This window comes from Micropterus dolomieu, linkage group LG07 (assembly GCF_021292245.1).
Source record: "Micropterus dolomieu isolate WLL.071019.BEF.003 ecotype Adirondacks linkage group LG07, ASM2129224v1, whole genome shotgun sequence".
Lineage (NCBI taxonomy): Eukaryota > Metazoa > Chordata > Actinopteri > Centrarchiformes > Centrarchidae > Micropterus > Micropterus dolomieu.
In genome coordinates this window covers 26,479,488-26,499,421 of record NC_060156.1, presented here as the reverse complement: position 1 = coordinate 26,499,421, position 19,934 = coordinate 26,479,488, and the positions used below count along the sequence as shown (strand labels likewise).

The window sequence follows — 19,934 nt, the reverse complement described above, 5'->3', positions numbered from 1 at the left end:
CCCAAATACCCCCCCCCCCCCCCCCACACACACACACACATCAAAATAAACAACGTCATGTCTGCAATGGATGTCTGAATTAAGCTAATGGAATGGAAAAACCTTAAATGAAGGAAAATAAACTGGCATAAACAACGAGTGAAGAGCCGCACAGTAAGTGCTTGAACACTATTTATAATGAAAAAAAAAAAAGACTAGCAAAAGTGTTTAGTAAAAACACGACCTCATCACTCCATTTTAAGTGAATCTGAAAGGTTTAGGACAACAAGAGCGACAATAAACCTTCCACTTATATAATCGGATGACAGAGTTTTAGCAGAATTGAATTACAGCTTAAATAGACCAACATATTAGAGTTTAGTAGCACATTTTGCTGGATATGGGTTTGCAGCTTTTGCTGTTTTAATTCTTAAAGAGCATTTAGTTTAGCTTTATTTTATATGTTGTTTTTAAAAAACTATTTAGCTTAAATATCAGTTCACTTAAGGATCTGTGAATCACCTGCACTTGATGATCCCTTATTTTCCATTCATCATCTATACCCAGTTATCTTATGCTGTTATCACTGTCACCAATCTAACACATCGACACCCATGTGCAATTTAGGGTTTGCACTTCACGTAATCCAGATTTATTTGGACAAAGTGAGGTAAATAGAGAAAATCCATGCAGACAAAGGAGGGCTGTCTCCTGCAGGCTGCAAACCTCATTTTGGTTTCTTCTTCCAGCAGAAAACATATAAACCTTTGAATGTGTAGAGACATAAATAACAGACAAACATCAGTTCAAACTGATCTTAAAAAAAAAGGTAAAAAACAAACACTTGAAATGATAAGCCTTACTTGTAGTGCCCTGACCAGCCAAGCAAACATTCATGTGAACAACTCATTTGTAGTTAAAGTAATTGGTCTTCAATCCCATGACACACAATGTACTGTTTCACACTCACATTATAGTGCGGTTATTTTCGACCTGCACACACAGACTCTCTGTCTGTTCCTCTGGATTCACATCATGTCATCCCACAAAACAGTATATAGCAGAGTGGCTTCCTCCTACACATTCCTAGGTACGCATGTAAGTGTGTGTGTGTGTGTGTGTGAGGATACGTGAGAGAGCATGTGGTGGAGCAGACACTCTGGCCAGTGGCTGCGGTTATTTCCCTCAAATTCCTAAACCTCGACTTAAACAGGAGAGGCAAAGAGAGTGAGTGACAAATACAGAGAGAGAGTCTGTTTTGGTTCAAGGTGGAACAGCACACTGAGATTTCACACACAACAACCCACAAAAACAAGGACTTAGGTCGACACTCCCTGCGACTATACACACTGTACCAACAGTAACTTTCCATCAACAAGTCCTGCCTCTCCCAAGCCACAGATAATGAAGGTTTTCTGTTCAAATATTTTGTTCTGATTTGATTTTGCAAATTATGATGCATTTAGTTAGAGAAACAGAATGACTGAACAAGAATGGTTCCGTTTTAACAGCAGCTTTGCACTGGTTCTGTCAAATATCTGTCCATCACTACCTACTCCAATTGCGGTCTTGCTATTTGTTTGTGTATTAAAATATTTCCATGAGCATTTCTGTATTGTAATAAAAATATGAAATATGGTTACCACTAAACAGAAACAACTTAATAATAGCTCAACAATCAATTCTTTCCATTTTTTTTGTGGGCATGCTCCTTTACAGATGAAGGAAACTCACCTTATTGCCATTTATTTGTTTTTGTATTTTATTAAACATAGAGAGCAATTTAGAGTTTCTAAAATCCAGGAGATTATTTTCACACATTGGTAGACAAACTTGATCCCTGGAACATTTATATTATGTACACTACATAAAAAACCTCACTATGGAACTAGAATAAAATAAGGAAAGAAGCAACATGTAAGACTTTGCTCCTGAAGAAGTGTGTTTTTACCTCATGTTGCTGCCTTTCAGCCAATAAATTGCAGCCGGCAAGCACATGACCACTAGTTGAACATCTTTTGTGTCTTGAAGTTAGTGGGTTTGGGGTATGCAGGTTACATTAAAAAGATAACTCCACCTAAAATGTAAGTTTGCTTAGTTGTCAAACACAGTGAGCAAACATCTGATCTGTTAATTTTGACTTACTGTGAAACCTTTTTAAGTCATTCATTCATTTTTGACCTTGGGTATGAACCCAGAAAATATGGAAAGGTTGGCAGGTAAAGTGACACACATATCCAGAGTTTGTGTGTACTTGATCACATAGGCATACCTAAGCCTGTTTTTGCTTGTGTGTGTGTGTGTGTGTGTGTCAGGTGCTCAAGGGTTTACGGAAGGATTATAGTTTCATTGAAGATTAACCTAAAGCTAAGTAAACAAAGGATTGTGTGCACACATCGGTGAATAAGAAGGTATGGAAAAAGCCTCACAAGGTTGACCTGATATGAGAAAAATTAAATAAAGCAGCCCTCCCTGTAGGTATTTCTGTGGTGTGCGCTCACCTGCCGTGTTATAGAACAGTCAGGTACAGTGACATCAACTTGGAAGCAGGGTCTCAGCATGTAGCTACAAGATTTTCTCTGGGCTTAATGAGACAGGGGGAGGACAGGGAGGGAGGCAATGAGGGGAAGAGGGAAAGGTTGTCAATGTAGAAAATTAGAAAAGCAAGTGAAATGACCACAAATAAGAGGAGAAGAGACAAAAAAGGAGAAGAGAGGGGAGAATCAGAGAGGCTGTCCTCTTGGTGTGAAAGAAGCCAGTGTATGAGAAGGGCCATGCAGGAAAGGGGGAGGACGAGGGGGATGGGGGAGAAAAGAAAGTTAAGAGAACGAGAGTGTTTGAAGCAAAAGAGAACAGAGACAGCCTTCATGGTTGAGCTGGTGAAAGGGGTGCCCTCTCAAGCCTGCGCTCTGAAGCAAATGTGTGTAAATGTAGCTAGCGCACACACACACACACACACACACACACACACACACACACACACACACACACACACAGCCCATAGTGATCTACCATTGCGTTCATGCATCCAGCTGGGGCACTGCCGCCTGTGGTTGTTTGTTGCCCAGGGTGGTGCACCATACCTGGGACGGCTCACTGACCAAGAAACCCTGCAGATGGCCAAAACAAAAAGGCCCACACACACATAGACACACCTGTTCTACATTACACACATCACACACTTCAGTTCTGGGTAATTTCCAAGGTGGAAAAAGACAGTCAATCCAAAACATCTGTACACTTCCACATAGTTTCCCACCTGTGGAGCAAACTCAGTTTGGATATGGGTTATTAGTTAGGATGGACCATGCTTTCCTATACTGAGCAGACCTTTTTTAGCATGTGATCACTATATTTTTTGTACTTAAAGGAACGTACCTTTCTTTGAAGGCCTTTTCTCCCATTTCACGGGCTGCTTTGCGGACCTCTTCTGGAACTGCATCTTTCTCAGCCTGGGAAACCTGGTAGACCTTGTGTCCTGCATCCAGACGATAGGGGCCCCCTTTGCCACCAAGCCCTGCCGTGTCTCTGCCACCTGCAATGAACCATCTTATGAATGAACCATTCACAGCTGTCGGAGGCCCTTTAGATGATTAATCGCTGATTTGAAACCATACATTTTAACCAGAGTTTCTATTAACTCAGTAAAATATCGGCCTTCATTTTACTGTAAACATAGCACACTGACATATTGATCAGTGCTTTCCTGTTTATATTTTTTAACCCTAACACTATTTCACCACTGTGCTTACCCTTCTTCACATTCACATAGTCACATGAAGTTTATCTGATTCTGGCAGCTGCGTAGTATACATAGTTTTTACTACCATTCTCTAAGCCCTTAAGCAGTTGAGCAGGGGGAGATTTCCCCATCCACACTACTTCGTTTGCATTTTAAATCTGAGACCTTTTGCTACGTTTGCACCTCCCATCCAGACTTAAACGACAAAAAACGAAAACCTAAGACCTAAGAGAAGTTTGGAAACGGTGCCAACCCCGTTCTTCGTTTTGAAACTCCGGAGGGCGTTTTGGTGAAGACGGGCCAAAACGGAGGACTTTAGAGACGATGACGCAGATGCACAGCTTGGCTCTCTGATTGGGTCTTATAAGTCATGCAAAGCAGAAACACGATGCTACTGACAGAGTTTTTGATTTGGTATTTTTATTAAAATATTCTGTACCGTGCAAATAACACCACAAAAACATTCTGGTCTGATTATTTGTCTGCATTTCTTTATTCTTGCGCCAAATCTTCTGTAACTACGGAAAAGACCATCTTCTTCATGTTTACACCGGCATGCACACGCCCAGTGTACCTGAACGGGCACTAGCTGTGTGTTTTCAGTCGTTTTAATGTAGACGCAGATCAATTCTAAAACGCTGGTGTGGACGAAGATCGTATTCGTTTTAATTCTCCGTTTGTTAACTAACACGGAGTAGTGTGGACGGAGCCTAAGCAGTCGCAGAGGAGAGAGCACACCACTAGCACACCACTGTTGTCTCATTTATACACCTTCTTACATGCCATCAATCATAGTAATATGTATGTATGTCATCACAGATTTCACTCAATATTTGGTGCCTGTTGCTGAAACACTTGTTACCTGTGCCTCCTGCCCACTGGTTTCCCCCAACATGAGGACTGTTGTTGGGGTCGATCTTGCCATGTTTTGGGGCAGAGACATCCAGGCCACTGTCCCTCTGGATGGTAATCTGAAAGGAGAGGAGCAAGATGTGCCACATGGGTCAGTTTTTAAACATGCAGAAAACATGTTAAGTACAGACTCACTTACATTGGTGCAGCTGCTAACCTCTGGTGAGCTTCAGACAACGGCTAAAGTAGCTTAAAAGGCTTAAAGCCTCAGTTAAAAGAAAATATTTTATATGTTTTTTCTACACATCACTACTTGTATCTTGCCATGTCTATAGTCTGGTTTTCCAGGAACAATATCCTGGTTATTCTGGATAATCCACTGACTTACTGTGTGAACAGGAACAGGCACTAATTGTAGCTCCGACTTATTTTAAAAGTAAAATACTAACAGACCTCTGCACTCTCATCCCATCAAGAGGAACAATAACTGACACAACAAGTTGTTATGAACAACTACAGTAACTGTAGTTGTTCAATAAGTCCTGTTCATATGAAAGACTGTCAGTATTTACCTTTTTAGATGCTGCTGACACATTTAGCTGACCTGTTATTGAATAACATTCCAAACCACTCAGGGAATCCAGTTGCATCAGAAAAACTGCGGAGTTTAGACAATAATACTCCCTGGAAAAAGCTTCATTGAAAACACATTGGGTCACAACTGTAGAAGTAATCACTCTTTGCCACATAGAGATACATAAGATTGTATTTTTAAGCTCACAGAACTTCTCTTGAGACCTCCTCTTTGTGTTAACCTCCTGATGTATTGAATTAGCATGTGAATCATCCATCAAAACACTCAGCTACCTACCACACAGCACTAAGAGAATGGGCTTTCTATCTCTAAGGTCTGAGGTTTCGGCAGGATGGACAGAAAAGGCTCTGTATTTCTCTGCGGGAGAGCGAAGGGGAGGGTAGAGGGGTAAAGGCATTGGATTTTTAGGTCCATCTCGATGGCACCATCAGTGCCAAAATCAGCATGCCGGCTCTCACACTGAGGCAGGGCGGCCAGCCAGAGTCTGGTACGCATGAAGGAGGGACAGAGGTTCAGTGGGAGAGTAAGTGTATTCCCTGTTGTTCAGCTGCATATTTACATACTGCAGGAATTTGAATGGTATCGGTGGGGGATGAATTGTTCTTGTTATTTGTGGATTGTAGCTGCGTGTGCACAAGTTATTGTCTTTGCTGTTTTTGTTTTTGCCTGGTTTGTCATAGTCTGAGCGGTTGAACTCTTATCTAGTAGGTACAGCAGTCCAGCTGAGAAGGGCCCCTCCTCTCTTACCGCTGATCTACTGTTCACACCTCAAACTGACACACACAGCGGAGCCCAGAGCTCAGGCTCTTTTCTCACTTCTACATGAAGCTGCCGTATCAGCAGAGCTCTCTATATTTAGCACAGATTAGAAGGGTCAGTCTGATATAAACCATGTCAGATTACGAGAACAAGATAATACTCATTGTGGGAACCAGCTCATATACTCAACCCACTCATGATTCTTCAAATGGAAACAATTCACTTTATTGCTCAAACACATTCAGGGTAATTTACGAGTTTATGAAGACTGTGCCTCTCAACATTTATCCAAATACTATCCACCTAGTGTTCTTGCGGTTTTCCATCGCTGCCTGCACACCTGAAGCAGCTGTTGGTTTTAAATGCCGTGCATTGGGCCACCTCTTTAATAGCTGAATTTGCTTTTCCACACACATTTTACCAGCTGGTCTAGACACTCAAACTCTCCCAACAAAGAGTAGTCCTCTTTAACCTCTCTAGTGGATCAACTACACAACAAGGACTACTTCAGAAAATAGCAATACTGATAATAATATTGGGTTTTGACTAAACAAAAACATTTTTGGCAATAATCCTTAATATTTGGTTGTTAATGTAGAATTTATAGCAGAGCTTATTGTACTGAATTGCATCACAGTTCATAGGTATACCGTTTAAAGTGGATCTGAGTATACCATAAAGTCACAAGAGTAGAAATTTAAAATAAGAATTATATTTACATTTACATATATTTAGATAATTTAGAAACATGCTGACATTACAGTATCTGTCAACCAGAGAGCACAAGCATTTCAATTTTTCAACTGTTAACAATGCCACTAGGTTTATAACTATGGTCACAATTGTTCCATAAACAAATTAAAGGATCCTTCTGGAAAAAAAGAATCTCTTATGTGTTAAAATAAAAAGAATCGGTAATATAAATCACATAAATTCTGTGATTGGTATCGAAAACACAGTGTCAGTAAGAACAATACAGCCAGTAGAAGATATCTCATATGCAGACACACCATGATCACACCATCTAAACTCCAGCTGTGTTGGCTGTTGAAATTACAGATCTACATAAGGCCATTCCTTGCATGACAATGGCAATAGAGACATGGAGGAGGGGCTGTTTTAGCAATCAGCAGGGTCTCACACACATGGGCAATTTAAAATGACAAACATCCACACTGTCCCATGCAGCTGCAAACCAACACAGCGTATGTGTATCAATGGAGCTTTCCATTATTCTAGTGTAAGTGAAGAGCCACAGGAAGTGTGTGTGTGTGTGTAGGTGTGTGTGCTAACAGATGATCCAGTGTTGACCTCAGTAACCGGAGAGAGCTTGGCATCATAGCCCTGCGGCGAGGTAAAGGTTCAGAGGTTTGAGCCACTCGTGTCACCGCAGCTCACCTCCGCCATGCGACCGCTCTCTGGTTACACAGTGATGCATATGTGTATGTGTGCGTCATACACCGCATACAGCAGAGAAACAGCGACAGAACATGAGCTTTGCTGCACACATGCCTGTACCCGGTTGGGAAACGGGGGTGCACACCTGATGCACGGGAATGTGGCTTCAAAGGCTTAGCTGTACTAGCTAGACATATCATTCTCACTGACTGTTTATTAATGTGATTACGATCACCACGACCACGCTCACTCTTTCCCCCCTGCCAACACACCACCACTTCCATCAGGCTGGTGTTTGTGTATCTGCTAGGCCCTGATGCTCATTTTAAGAGTCTTGGAAATCTGTCCATCAGAGAGGAGGATATAGGGATTCCAGTTTCTTGAACACAGGCTTTTTTCAGTAATCCACCCTTGTCATCACACTGTATATAGATAAATCTCTCTCGCTGGTGACAACATAACTCGTGAATGTGTCTTCATGCTGGCAATCGACTCTTGTCTCTATTCAGTCACAGCCAGTAAAGGGGTGACTAATGCTCTGCTTTTGGTTTTAGAAAAATGTTGAGTGACGCTTTACAGTGTGTCCATTTTGGCCTGAGTGACTTTTGGAGCTGCCACACTCGGTTCAGATTCCAACTCTGGTTGTGAAAGAGCCAATAAAACAGAAATCCTGGTTATAGGTCCCCGACATCTCTCAATCAATCAAATTCTGCCCTCTTCTGGCGACCTGCTACAACACGTGAAGCCTGTTGCAAGAAATCTTGGCGTGTTATTCGATAGGAAGTTATGCTTTGAGCATCATGTTTCTAAACTTGTCCAGTCCAGCTTTTACCACCTTAGAAATATCGCAAAAATAAGGCCTATTTTAAATGTTACAGATGCAGAAACTGTTATACACGCTTTTATCTCCTCACGCATTGATTATTGCAACAGCCTCTTCACTTGTCTTAATCAAAAAACCCTAAATAGGTTACAGACTGTACAGAACTCAGCTGCTCGGCTCTTAACTAGGACAAGAAAAATATGATCATATCACAACCATTTTAGCATCATTGCACTGGCTCCGTTTGTTTTAGGATTGATTTTAAGATTTTACTAATTATTTTTAAGGCTATTCATGGCTTGGCTCCAGATTATATTTTAGATATTTTAACTCCTTATGAGCCTTCCCGTGGTCTAAGATCTTCTGGCAAGGGCCTCTTGTCTATTCCTGGAGCCAGACTAAGAACAAAAGGTGACCGAGCGTTTGCTGTCAGGGCCCCGAGGCTCTGGAACAACTTGCCTGAGGAAATTAGGCTGGCAGGGTCTGCTTCTTCCTTCAAATCTCTTTTAAAAATTTACTTTTACCGGAAAGCATATCCAGATTTTATCTGAGCTGCCACTCGTTTTACTATTCCTGCCCTATTGTTCTTATCATTTAGTTTCCTTGTCTCATCTTCCTTATGTCCTACTGAACATATTTGTTATACTCTATTGTGATCCTTGTTCTTATATTCTGTATTTTATCCCCCTGTATTTTTTACCCACGTGGTTATTTGTTTTTGCATTTTATGTGTGACTTGTTGTGAAGCACTTTGTACTATGCTATATAAATAAAGCTTATTATTATTATATTATTATTATTTGGGCAATGCAGCTGGAGGTATATGTGTGTGTGTGTGTGTGTGTGTGTGAGACATTACCATGTCCCGATAGGGTACCTAACAGCAGGACCATCAGTTTCACTAGCTACACTAGCTACTATCAGATAGGAGAAAACTCTAGTTTTTTTATCTGATGTAATCACCTAGCTTCTGATTTTCCTGCTCCAAACAAATGCCAAGATTATGAAGTGCGGTGAACTCATCTTTAGGCTGTAAAACAACCCTTTAGAAGTTAATAGGTATCCGTGCTTTTCACAGTTGTGAAGCATAAGAAAACATACAATGATATAATTGTTGCTATGATGCTGTTACCATGGGTCCTAGGGGTAAGCAGTAAGTTAAATATGGCACCTTAACCCTGAGACAGAGAAACAGAAAGTGAGTCAAGGGGAGTGTGGGACGGGCGACGCAGTGGAGAAAATTTTACATTTTTATGACTGTGGGAATAAATGTCTCTACCCCAGCCTCCTCACTCAGTGAGTTTTTTCCCACTATTTTTCTTTTCTTCACCCAGCGTCTCTCTCCCCATCTCTCATCTGCGGTCCACGCCTTGTCTTGTAGGATTAATAGCCCCATAAATTTCTGATTCTCCCTTTAGACGTCTAAAAACAAAGAGTGATGGCATCTGTGTGTGTGTGTGTGTGTGTGTGTGTGTGTGTGTGTGTCAGGGGGAGGGGGGGGGCAAGCCACACATGTGCATGAGCCCAATTTTGAGTGCTTCTGGGGAAATAAGTGTTTGCCCCTGTGTGAACTTGGGTCCATGCTAGTGTGTGTGTGTGTGTGTGTGTGAGGATGGTATCAATGCACGCCTGTACATGAATGCTTGAACCTGTGCAAGTATATCTAGAGCATGAACATGTGAGTGATTTCATACCTGATTATGAAATATTCTTTATTAAGAATCCTGTCTGTGCATGCACGTGTGTCAGAACTAAAAGTATGTCATTTGTTATTGAATTTTGGTATAAAGTGCCTGATGTGGTAACCAGCCTTGCCATAACATGTTATTTGTACTAATATGTTATTTGCATATTTCAAGGTTACTGTGAACTACAACTGTCTGCAGATTGTGGCACAGGTTTCAGACTAAACTTTGAAGGAACAAACAGTGTATATGTGCATATGACTGTAACTAATAAGCTAGCTTCAGAAGAGTAAGAGCAGGGAGGCATAAAATGTGTCAGGCAGCCAACCAGTACAGTAGAGGGGGAAAAACACCCAGACATTGACATAAAGGTGTAAAAACAACCATATTGTACTATTAAGTGTCAGGTTGAGTGACTGGATATGTTAGAGTGAACTGCTATGAACGTGATTATATTATACTAGATACCTGCAGACACCTACTTGGCACCAGAAGCACCAGTTAAACAAAAGACATGTGTGTGCAGAGAGACGATGACTGATGTGTCCTGTGCGTCTGTGTGTATATTGGTGATGTCAACAGTGCTGTAATGGAGCAATGTCAGACTGAGGCTGAAGACAAATGAGAGGAGCTCCCACCTGCATGCACACTTGCTTACACACACACACACACACACACACACACACACACACACACACACACACACTCCAACAACTGGGTGTCCAGAAATACATGTGTGCATGGAGAGAGAGTATTATGAAGGCAAGGAGCTGTCACATCTTGCGCCTATTGGGACAAAAGAGCATCTTTGCTAATGAAACATGTTACTAAAAAAGAGGTGAGCATGAAGATTTCTTTTATTTCCTGCTTTTTAATTTCATACTTTTTTGTAACCTTCACTGAGAGGAAACCACTCTTTTGCAGGAAGATCACATTCATTCACTGAGCAGCTCTACAGGAGCAGTTGGGGTTAAAGGCCTTGCTCAAGGGGACCTCAGTGGTGGTAAATTTCACTTTACACACCCAGATTTATCCTGATTGAACTGCCAACTTCCCGGTCACAAGCTTGCTTCTCTAACCTTTAGGCCACCACTGCCCACTTGCTCAAAAACCCGATTGTTACACTCTTTAAGCAAGTCATAAAAAAAAGGTATTTGGCAAGTAATGCATATGTGCCATATGCAAACAGGTAAGCTGGTGTAGAGGTGAGGTGTGTAAACAGTTTTGTAAAGTAGCATATCTCTGAGCAGATATACAGAGAGCCCTTTTTGCAGGTATGTTTACATACAGTAGTGCTACTGTTGTTTGCAGTGAGCTAACACAGAGCACAGGGAGAGCCTGTCTAAGGCTGACCTTCAGTGGACTCAAGGTGCCTCATCAGAGAAGACCTGACTTCTTAGGAATCTAAGCCAGAGAGAGGTCCTGTGTGTGCGTTGAAGGTGCGCAGGTGTATGGGAGTGTGTGTATTATATGTTCTCAGTCACAGGCAGTCTGTTTAATTTTTGGGTCAGTAGGCCTGGGCCTCAGCACACTCTATAAAATCTATATCTCTTGAGTCATGGCATCGCAGAATCAGTACTCAGAAACACAGTGATTACATCATACCTTATTGCAGGAACAAATGTAGAAAATTGTTAAGATTGACGCAAATGCATTTTTTTTCATTTTCCTTCATTCATTCCTGGAAAAAAACCCTTTTGGCTTGCTCATAATACTTGTGTTTCACATAAAATACACTTACCTCATAGACACGGAACATAATAACCAATTTGTGAGTTTGTATTACTCCTTTTTGATTTTCTCATTTAAGTCCATGTAAAAGCTTTGCTCTCTCACCGCCTTGTTCACAAACAACAAACCAGCAGATGATGCATCTTACATCTAGGAGACTACATTATCTAAAGAATTTGTCTGCCTGTGTTGTGTATGTGGGAATCTTAACAATGCTTTCTCAGTATTCTGGTCCGAATGTTCTGACCCATACCAAGGGTCAAATCTATTGCATCACTACCACAATGGCCGACCATTCATACACACCCACTCTGGGTACAGGGTCATACATTTTGGGCATGGAAACATTCTGATTAGCAGCTAATATATTCTGCAAGAATGGGGCAAGTATGCAGAGTGACGTCCAGTTGAAATTCTGTGCACAGAGTAGCACTGCCCCTCAGTGGTGTTGAGAGAAATTACAGGCTGCACACTATTTTTATTTTCTCTCATCTTGGTGATACAACAGTGAGGCATCCAAGACAGAGGGCTTCACCATTTAGGATTTTCAAACAAAGTTGTGATATTACCTGTAAAGGTCTGCCATCCTCTGTCCCAATCATGTTCCTCCATTCCATCAGTGATCGCTGCAAGGTGTCCAATCCTGTCTCCCAGAGCCGGACGTACCCACCCATATCCACTGTGACCACACCTCCAGAACCGAGAGCAGCTAGGAGCACGTCAGACTCTGACACCTTGGACAACCAGCTGGTGTAGGGTGACACACTCATTGACCTGCCAAAAAAAAATATGTAGGAAAGTCATGACAGTCACTTAGAGAAGTCATCAAAAGGGCATCAAGATTTTTACTCCTGTGTCTGAATTTCTGTTTCTTTCTTAAAATAACAGATATTTTGTGTGAATTTTGTATTTTGAAATTCAATATGCTTGTTTTTCAAGACTCCTCCCAACTGGACGGATTTGAAAAAGAAGAAATCTCGAATTTATGGTTTCGGAGCTAATCCAAGGATTTTCATATATTTTGAATCATGTCATGACCATAAAATAGACACTCTGTTGTTTCTACATTTACGTGGGTCTGGCATGGTGACATTAAAGTTCTGCGTTGCTTTAAATGTTGCTGCCGTAAGGAACTGTGAGACGGCATTAACTCTAGCTCTTGTCATGGCTGCCACTTAAATACTTCCGGGTAATTTAAATCAGATAGGAACCTTTCCAAGCAAAAAAGACTTTTCGACCACAGCCATAGAAAGAAACAGGAGTGCTGTGTTTACCTTGGGACAGGAATATATTTGAGTTTTTTGGAGTTCAGATCCGTCACCTCCAGGTACGCCGCTGTCATTGGAGGTGTTACATCTGAGTGACAACCAGAAAAAACTTTACACACTGACTACATTCTCTGAATTAATTTGCTATGCTGTAAACATCTCTGAGCTCATTTGAATGATCTGAACCCCGACCTTTGGGGTAGACCTCCTTCAGCGGCACCTTGTTGGGTGGAAGGGCTCGCACCACCTGATTGGCTGACAGCAGAGTGACACAATTCTGCCGTTTGGCCGCACTGGACCGAAGCCCCCCTCTGAGAAACGTGTGAGCCCCACTTTCAACACTTTTCAGGTCAACAGGCCTCTTAAAGCTGTACACCTCATTAGGGGACTGGACAAGAGAAGAAATCAAGAGGAAAATATGACTACTTATACATCAAGAACACAGCTGTTCAGGCTAGATGTGAGTATATTAATATTTATCAGTTCAGCTCTAGCACCTAGAGTACCTCATTTAACCAAGCTATCATTCATGTTCAGGCATACATTAGGCTGACAGCAGGAACATACTGAATGGGTCGCCACTCCACTGCAGGATTAACATCGATACACAGACCCACGCATTTATATATATGCCTTGTTATGAGTCTTATATTCACATGACAAGCATGTCTTTGTTATATAAGAGTAAAATGGCAAATGCAGGGTGTGCAGAGTGCTGGGGATCAAATAATGCTCCATCTTGCTGCAGGGCACAAAGGGTTATCACAAATTTACCTTGATCCCTAAAGCTAGACTAGAAAACGCTGTAATTCGGTGGCCTTAAATAATGGTAGAAAATAATGTTTTAGAAGTTTGAAGACATTCAATAACACTGAAAACATGTAACATGATACTACTGAACTGCAAATGTCTCATATTTTGCTTAATCTTCTCTGTAGATAGAGAGGTACTTTCCTTTTGTACAGAGAAGATACTGCACCAGTGGTCATACCAGACACCTGAAATTGACATGAACCTTTCACAGGAAAATGTTTTCCAGTGCAGATCTAATGTCAAATGATTGGTTCATGTCGCAAAAATTTACCCACAATGTTTCCCCTATGACCGCTTATAATCTCACCACAAGGTCTGGGAAGCCCACAATGATCTGTGCAAAGGAGTCGGTGTCGGCCAGTACACGGTTAGGTGAAGCAATCTTCTGGTCCAGAGCGGCACTGAGGTTCTCATTGGGTAGCTGTTCACATGACAGCATCTGGGGCACGGACACCTCAGCTGGGATGGTGGGAGTAAAGGGGCCGAACAGAGAATCATGGAACAGAGAAAGAATCAGGAGAGCAATATGGAGAGTACTTCATGTGAGAGATCCAGCCAGAGTATCTACTAAATCAGTGAGCTCACCGCAGAAACCCTCTTAGGGGCTCACATATTTCTTCTTTAGATTACAATACAGTTCACCATCCCCAGTTCGGTCCACTGACTTATTATAGTGACCTATAACCTTCATGGGCAAATTCAGTCTAGATTGCTGAATGTTACTTATGACGTCACCTTTTGCTCTCACTAACTGTGACATGGAGTGGCATGAAAGTAATTAATATAAATTAATATTGACTGAAACATGCATGGTTCACTTGATATTTTTGGTCTTAAGGCCAGATGACAGATAAGTCACTAAGAGGTCTTCTCGCGGCAGACATTTGTCAGCTTGGTTCTGTTAACAGGCTTGACATATTGTCTTTAATAAGTGCTACAGAGCAGCTGGATAGAACATAAAAACCCTGTTAACCTTTGTTTAGAGCTGTGGGATGCCCATTCTAAAGGTCCTTATCAATATATATACCTGTGCTGGCTCCATGGCCTGAGCTGACTGAGTCCTCGTTGATGCTGTGGAGCTGACACACTCCAGAGTCTTCAGCTGCCATAAGCATGGGCTTGGTCAGGAGGAACTTCCTATTCAGTGATACATACGGTACATTGCATTACAATTGAATTCAAACTATAAGATCCTCAGAGAGATTTGAAATCCATCCACACCCACTTACTTGTTGGTGTTGCTGTCCACCAGTAGCCAGCGGTCCTCCGCCACGAGGAAAACAGACTTCAGGTTGATGGGAAGGGAGATGGAGTGAACTCGGCCCTCCAGCACATCCAGCACCTCCAGCTGGTTTCTGCACACACAAACACAAGCACACGATCAATACCATCGCATGACCGATGCTGTTCAACAGTGTTGTGGAAGATCTAGTCTAGATCGGAGTAGCTTACCCGTCTTCCTTATAAAAGAGAAGCCAGTTTTTGTGGGCGAAGTCACGACACATTTTATGCCCTCCCTGCGAACAAAAATCAATACACACAACACATTCATTTCACACGCTGCTTTGGAAGGATTTGTTCAGTCTTCACTCCTTGAAATGTAATCTGCACCAACCCCTTGAAATACATTAACACTCAGGTCAGGATAATGTTTTCTAATTCATCACCAAAAACAAATATGTAATGTGTAAATGTTTCCTAGTCCTTTTGTAAAAATGAGACACATGGAGCGTAATATTTGTCTTGAATGAATAGTGGAGATGAGACACTGAAACTTCTGACCTGTTGTTCCTTACTGCTCCACCAGGTCGAGGCTCTAGTGGAGGGCTGATCACTCTCCGGAGATAACATGAGCCTTCGCACGGCGCCTGTTACCATGTCCACATGCAGCACGGTGTTACTCTGGCAGAGAGACAAATTGATTGGCAGACAGAATCAGATTCAGAATAAAATGGTTTAAATATGATAAAACCTTTAGAAAGCAGGTCTATAAGACACATGCCTTTGGTGTGAGAGACCCGGGCTCAACTCCGCACTGTGACGCGTCCACCAATGTGTCCCTGAGCAAGACACTAAACCCCTAGTTGCTCCAGAGGCGTGCGACCTCTGACATATATAGCAATTGTAAGTTTGGATAAAAGCGTCAGCTAAATGAATAAATATAAAATATATGTTGATTAATCTGTTACTAGTATAACAAGGCTAACCAGCATAAACAGAACACATTTCCATGGACAGAGGGAGGGAATGAATTATTTAATTATGACAGTATGAAGTCATCTTTATCACGGTATATCCTGTATGTATATTTTCAAATGTGATTTAAATACAGTACAAAACTCTGAGACAGAAATGGTTTATGTTCATGTTTTAAGTTTAGAGTGTTTGTGGGGGCAGATGTGGTCAAAGTTTATTTGTGTATGCTCTTTGCTCCCCTTTCTCAGTTGTACAATGTCAGGGCTTTTGTTACAGTGAAATTTTTGTGGCATGGCATGGGAATTCCTTCTTACCATTGCCTCTGTAAGCGGTTTGCATTGACAGCTGTGGCATGGATAACATAACAACCAGTAAACAATTTCTGGTTTGTGTTTCTTCTCTTTTATACCTCTGCTAGAACTACCTGTATCAGAGCCACAATGCTTTCTCGAGCATTCCTCCTGTCTGTGCGCATTTCCTTATTGTTTGGACTTGCTGCTGCTTGCTTGTCTCCACTTGTTCATGCACATCTTCTTGGTTTGCTTCAGCATAAACGTCTACATTTACAACTGAACGAGTGAGTTGCACTGACACTCTTGATGAAGTTAGTTAATTTACATTCTATACCATAAAGAAAAGGTATAGCCATCTCCATATGTTGGTGCATATCTCTACAGCTGTGCAAAGTATACCAGTTATACCGCCATCCCTAATTTGGAGCTTGCACGCGATACACAGTGAATCATTCTGAATAAACTTTTGCCCTTCCACACCCAGCAGAGGGTGCTCCTCTCTAGGTGGAACCACCTGGATCTGAGAGCTGATGTCCTGTTAACTTAATGTGAACGCTGAACTGCAAGTTAATTCCATTAAATTTAGATAGAGATTTTGTCAGTATGTGCTTCTTAAATTCATATCAGATGATCAGTAGGATATCTCAGTGTGTGTGTTTGTGTGTGTGTGTGTGTAGTTTGTATTGGGTGAACTGTGCAAAAGGCTTTCGTTTGTGACGCACTAGGCTTCATCTTCAATTGAGTTTTATGAGAAGGAGCCACAGGGGAGCTGGCCTCAGCCCTGGCTGCCCTGCTTCACACTAATGGTTTCCTTATGGCCTCCCATTCCTGACATACACACTACTGTACTGAGGACCGGTTGAGCTATTCAGAGAAGGCAAACCCCATTTCCTGATGCTAAACATATACTGCATACATGTGTGAGCACACACGTTTGTGGTGCATCACCCAGGTTGTCTGATGTATATTATTTATATATACACAGTATATATATATGTACAATGTACCCATATATACACACAGACCTATTTATTGTATATATTATTCATATTTTATCTATTTTCTTTTCTCCCTACATTCCATTGTGCTACTGTGTCAAATTGAATTTCCTTGAGTTTGTTTTTGTATGCCCTTGAATATAGTATTATTATGTTTGTGTATTATTTCACAAGTATGTGTGCGCATGCATTCTTGTGTGAGTGCCTAGTAGACCCTGCATTTGTGTCTGCAAGTGTATATGTGTGTGTGTGTGTGTGGTGATGGTTTCCCTGATTTCCCTGGAAGGCCAATGACCTGTAAATGAACTTTATGTTGTCTGGACCTCTTCATTTTTAGACAGACGTAACACGATCCATTACAACGGTATTTTTAGAAGTCCTCCTCTTGCCTAATATGCACCAGCTGTACAAGAGTTCTGGATGGAGAAATAGCTAACATGCATTGTTCTTGTCTTACGCTGTCATAGGCCAGGGTCTTATGGGGTAAGAGAGCTTCAACAGCAAACAACCACTAACCACCAACCATTTTAAGAAACTCAGACTTTGCACAGCTATTTTAAATCTGAGGAATCTGCGGTTGTCCTAGTAAAAAACAGTTTAAATAACAGTGTTAAATACAAGTGTCACATTACATGTTAACCAGTAAACAAGGACATGAGGAAAAAAGGGATTGGAATACGATTCCTTTGTGAACACTGACAGTTAGTGTGTGAGTATTTTAGTAAATAAAACAATGACTACTAACAATTTCCACATCGCGCCACATTGTTCTTTTATGGTGTTCCTCATAAATACCAATAAAACTGACGTTTACAGTACTTAAGTGTTCTATATGAAAAGGTAATGATATCCACTATCAAATCCAACTCAGCTATAAAGTTGAAACCATATGTTCTTTTCCATAGCTTTGCTCTGTTATAACTTGTTTAATCTCCAGGTCTCTTACTATTTTAAAGGTACTCTCTGGTGTTTTTGACCACTAGTGGCGCTGTTTGTTATGCATGTCCTTGTTCACATGACGCCTATACATGGGGATGAGGTGATAGACATTTATGTCAACTGCAGATGACAGTCACAGTTAGTAGCAGTACTTTAACACTTGTCATTCATCCACTCGTTGTCAGATCGTTGCTTCAGCCAGTTTGATATAAAGCGCTCATGGCTGCCTTAGTATAGTGTATACTAAGTTTACCTCCTCGTGTTTTTTCCTGCAACTAAGTTGATTCCCAATCGCTCAGGATCATCGCCTTCACTCCCCGCTCAGCTCAGTTCTGCCATCCTCTATTTTCCCCTTACCCCCCACCATCATCAGCTGGACACCTCCCCCATCCTCCATTACTCATATTTTGCAATAAAGTCCTGTATTAATCATCTAACCTTTGAATGTGTGAGCTGCATTTGGGCTCCCTCGTGACACCGTTAACATATTCATATCCAATGAATATGGAGAATTCTCTTAGTTGTGTAAATATTGACACAGAAAAGACAATATATATAACATTATAACATTCATGAAGCCAACTGTTCATTTGCCAGGTTCAAGTCTCCATGGAGTTAGCGGTCAATCGGGGTGCTACTGAGAAATCCTAGCCCAGAGCCATGCCCCCCTGACACACATCTAACCCCCCGACTTGATTTTTAAATGGGCAGCAACTGCATGGTTAAAGAATACACACTATGTGTTTTGTGTTATACTAAAAAAAAAAAAAAACATGTTTCCACAGTGAACCTTTTAATATGATCAACATTATGTTCACTGACTCTAATGTGACAGCAAAGTTTTCCTATATGTATTAAGAAAAAAAGCAATTGATATGTAATCTAATTAGTGTTATTATCTAGTCATACAAGCTTGTCTTTGTGTGTGTACTGGTATGTATGTGTAGGTGTGCCAACCTGCTCCTCGTGCAGCACCACCTGTCCATCCAGGGGATTCCCAAGGGGAGCAACAGTGACAAAAGGCTGCCAGACGCCACTGATGGTCCGGGGGAAAACGTCGTAAAGCTCTATGCACTTGATAGTCTCCCCGCGTTCGTTCATGCAGTACAGGGACACTGGGTTGCACGTGGCCATGTACAGCACATCTGATAAAAACAAAGGGAATGTAGGATTGTAGTCCATTCTGTAATGTTGGACTATATCCAGCTATCAGGTAGATCTTTTGGGTTTTATACAGATGTGATGTTTTGCAATTGGTAGTGGACAGTTTAAAAAAGGAGAAAGAAAATTGATGCAGCAGAACCATACAATACCAGATATCATCTGTTTAATTCCATGCATTCTTCTCCTTTGTCAAAATTACACTGATGTATTTAAACGGCTTATTGAAGTTTTAATGTACTGGTTTCAATAGCATGCAACTATTGCATTTGCACATGAGAGACAACGACATGACTTACAGTAGTTAATAAGCTGTCATTAATTGCATTGCGCATTACATGGTTGTGCTCTGTAAGTGAAAGACAGGTTACAGTTACAGAATTCGTGGATCGTAGATTATTCCTTTGTGATATACTTCATCCACTGGAACCTCTAATATTCCCTAAAGAGACCAGAGACCTGAGAATGTGTTGTATGACAGTGTTGATAGTGTTTCTTTGCGTGTGTGTATATACCATCTTTGGTGGTGACATCGCAGATGATGTTGACTTCGTTCATGGGAATCTGCCAGTGGGCTTTCTCTTCACTAAAACTCAAAGCCCTGCTTTCTTGTCGGTTGCAGGGGTAACCCTGCACACGCAGAAACACAGGGCCCTGGAAACACAACACATACACTGTTATAGTACCTACACAAAATATGAA

The 19,934-nt window shown here is 41.4% G+C and overlaps 1 protein-coding gene across 2 annotated transcripts in view; it reads right to left on the bottom strand.

Moving 5' to 3' along the window:
• Positions 1 to 19,934, bottom strand: part of vwa8 (von Willebrand factor A domain containing 8) — a 70,743-nt gene that overhangs the window by 10,815 nt on the left and 39,994 nt on the right. For both annotated transcript variants that reach the window (XM_046053429.1, XM_046053431.1), the window contains exons 28-39: positions 19,748 to 19,886; positions 19,029 to 19,216; positions 15,428 to 15,547; positions 15,098 to 15,162; positions 14,875 to 15,000; positions 14,673 to 14,782; positions 13,953 to 14,104; positions 13,025 to 13,220; positions 12,839 to 12,920; positions 12,134 to 12,338; positions 4,584 to 4,692; positions 3,358 to 3,514 (exon numbers count right to left, since the gene is read on the bottom strand). In XM_046053429.1, coding sequence (XP_045909385.1) covers positions 3,358 to 3,514; positions 4,584 to 4,692; positions 12,134 to 12,338; positions 12,839 to 12,920; positions 13,025 to 13,220; positions 13,953 to 14,104; positions 14,673 to 14,782; positions 14,875 to 15,000; positions 15,098 to 15,162; positions 15,428 to 15,547; positions 19,029 to 19,216; positions 19,748 to 19,886 — 1,649 coding nt within the window. The remainder of the gene's footprint in view (positions 1 to 3,357; positions 3,515 to 4,583; positions 4,693 to 12,133; positions 12,339 to 12,838; positions 12,921 to 13,024; positions 13,221 to 13,952; positions 14,105 to 14,672; positions 14,783 to 14,874; positions 15,001 to 15,097; positions 15,163 to 15,427; positions 15,548 to 19,028; positions 19,217 to 19,747; positions 19,887 to 19,934) is intronic.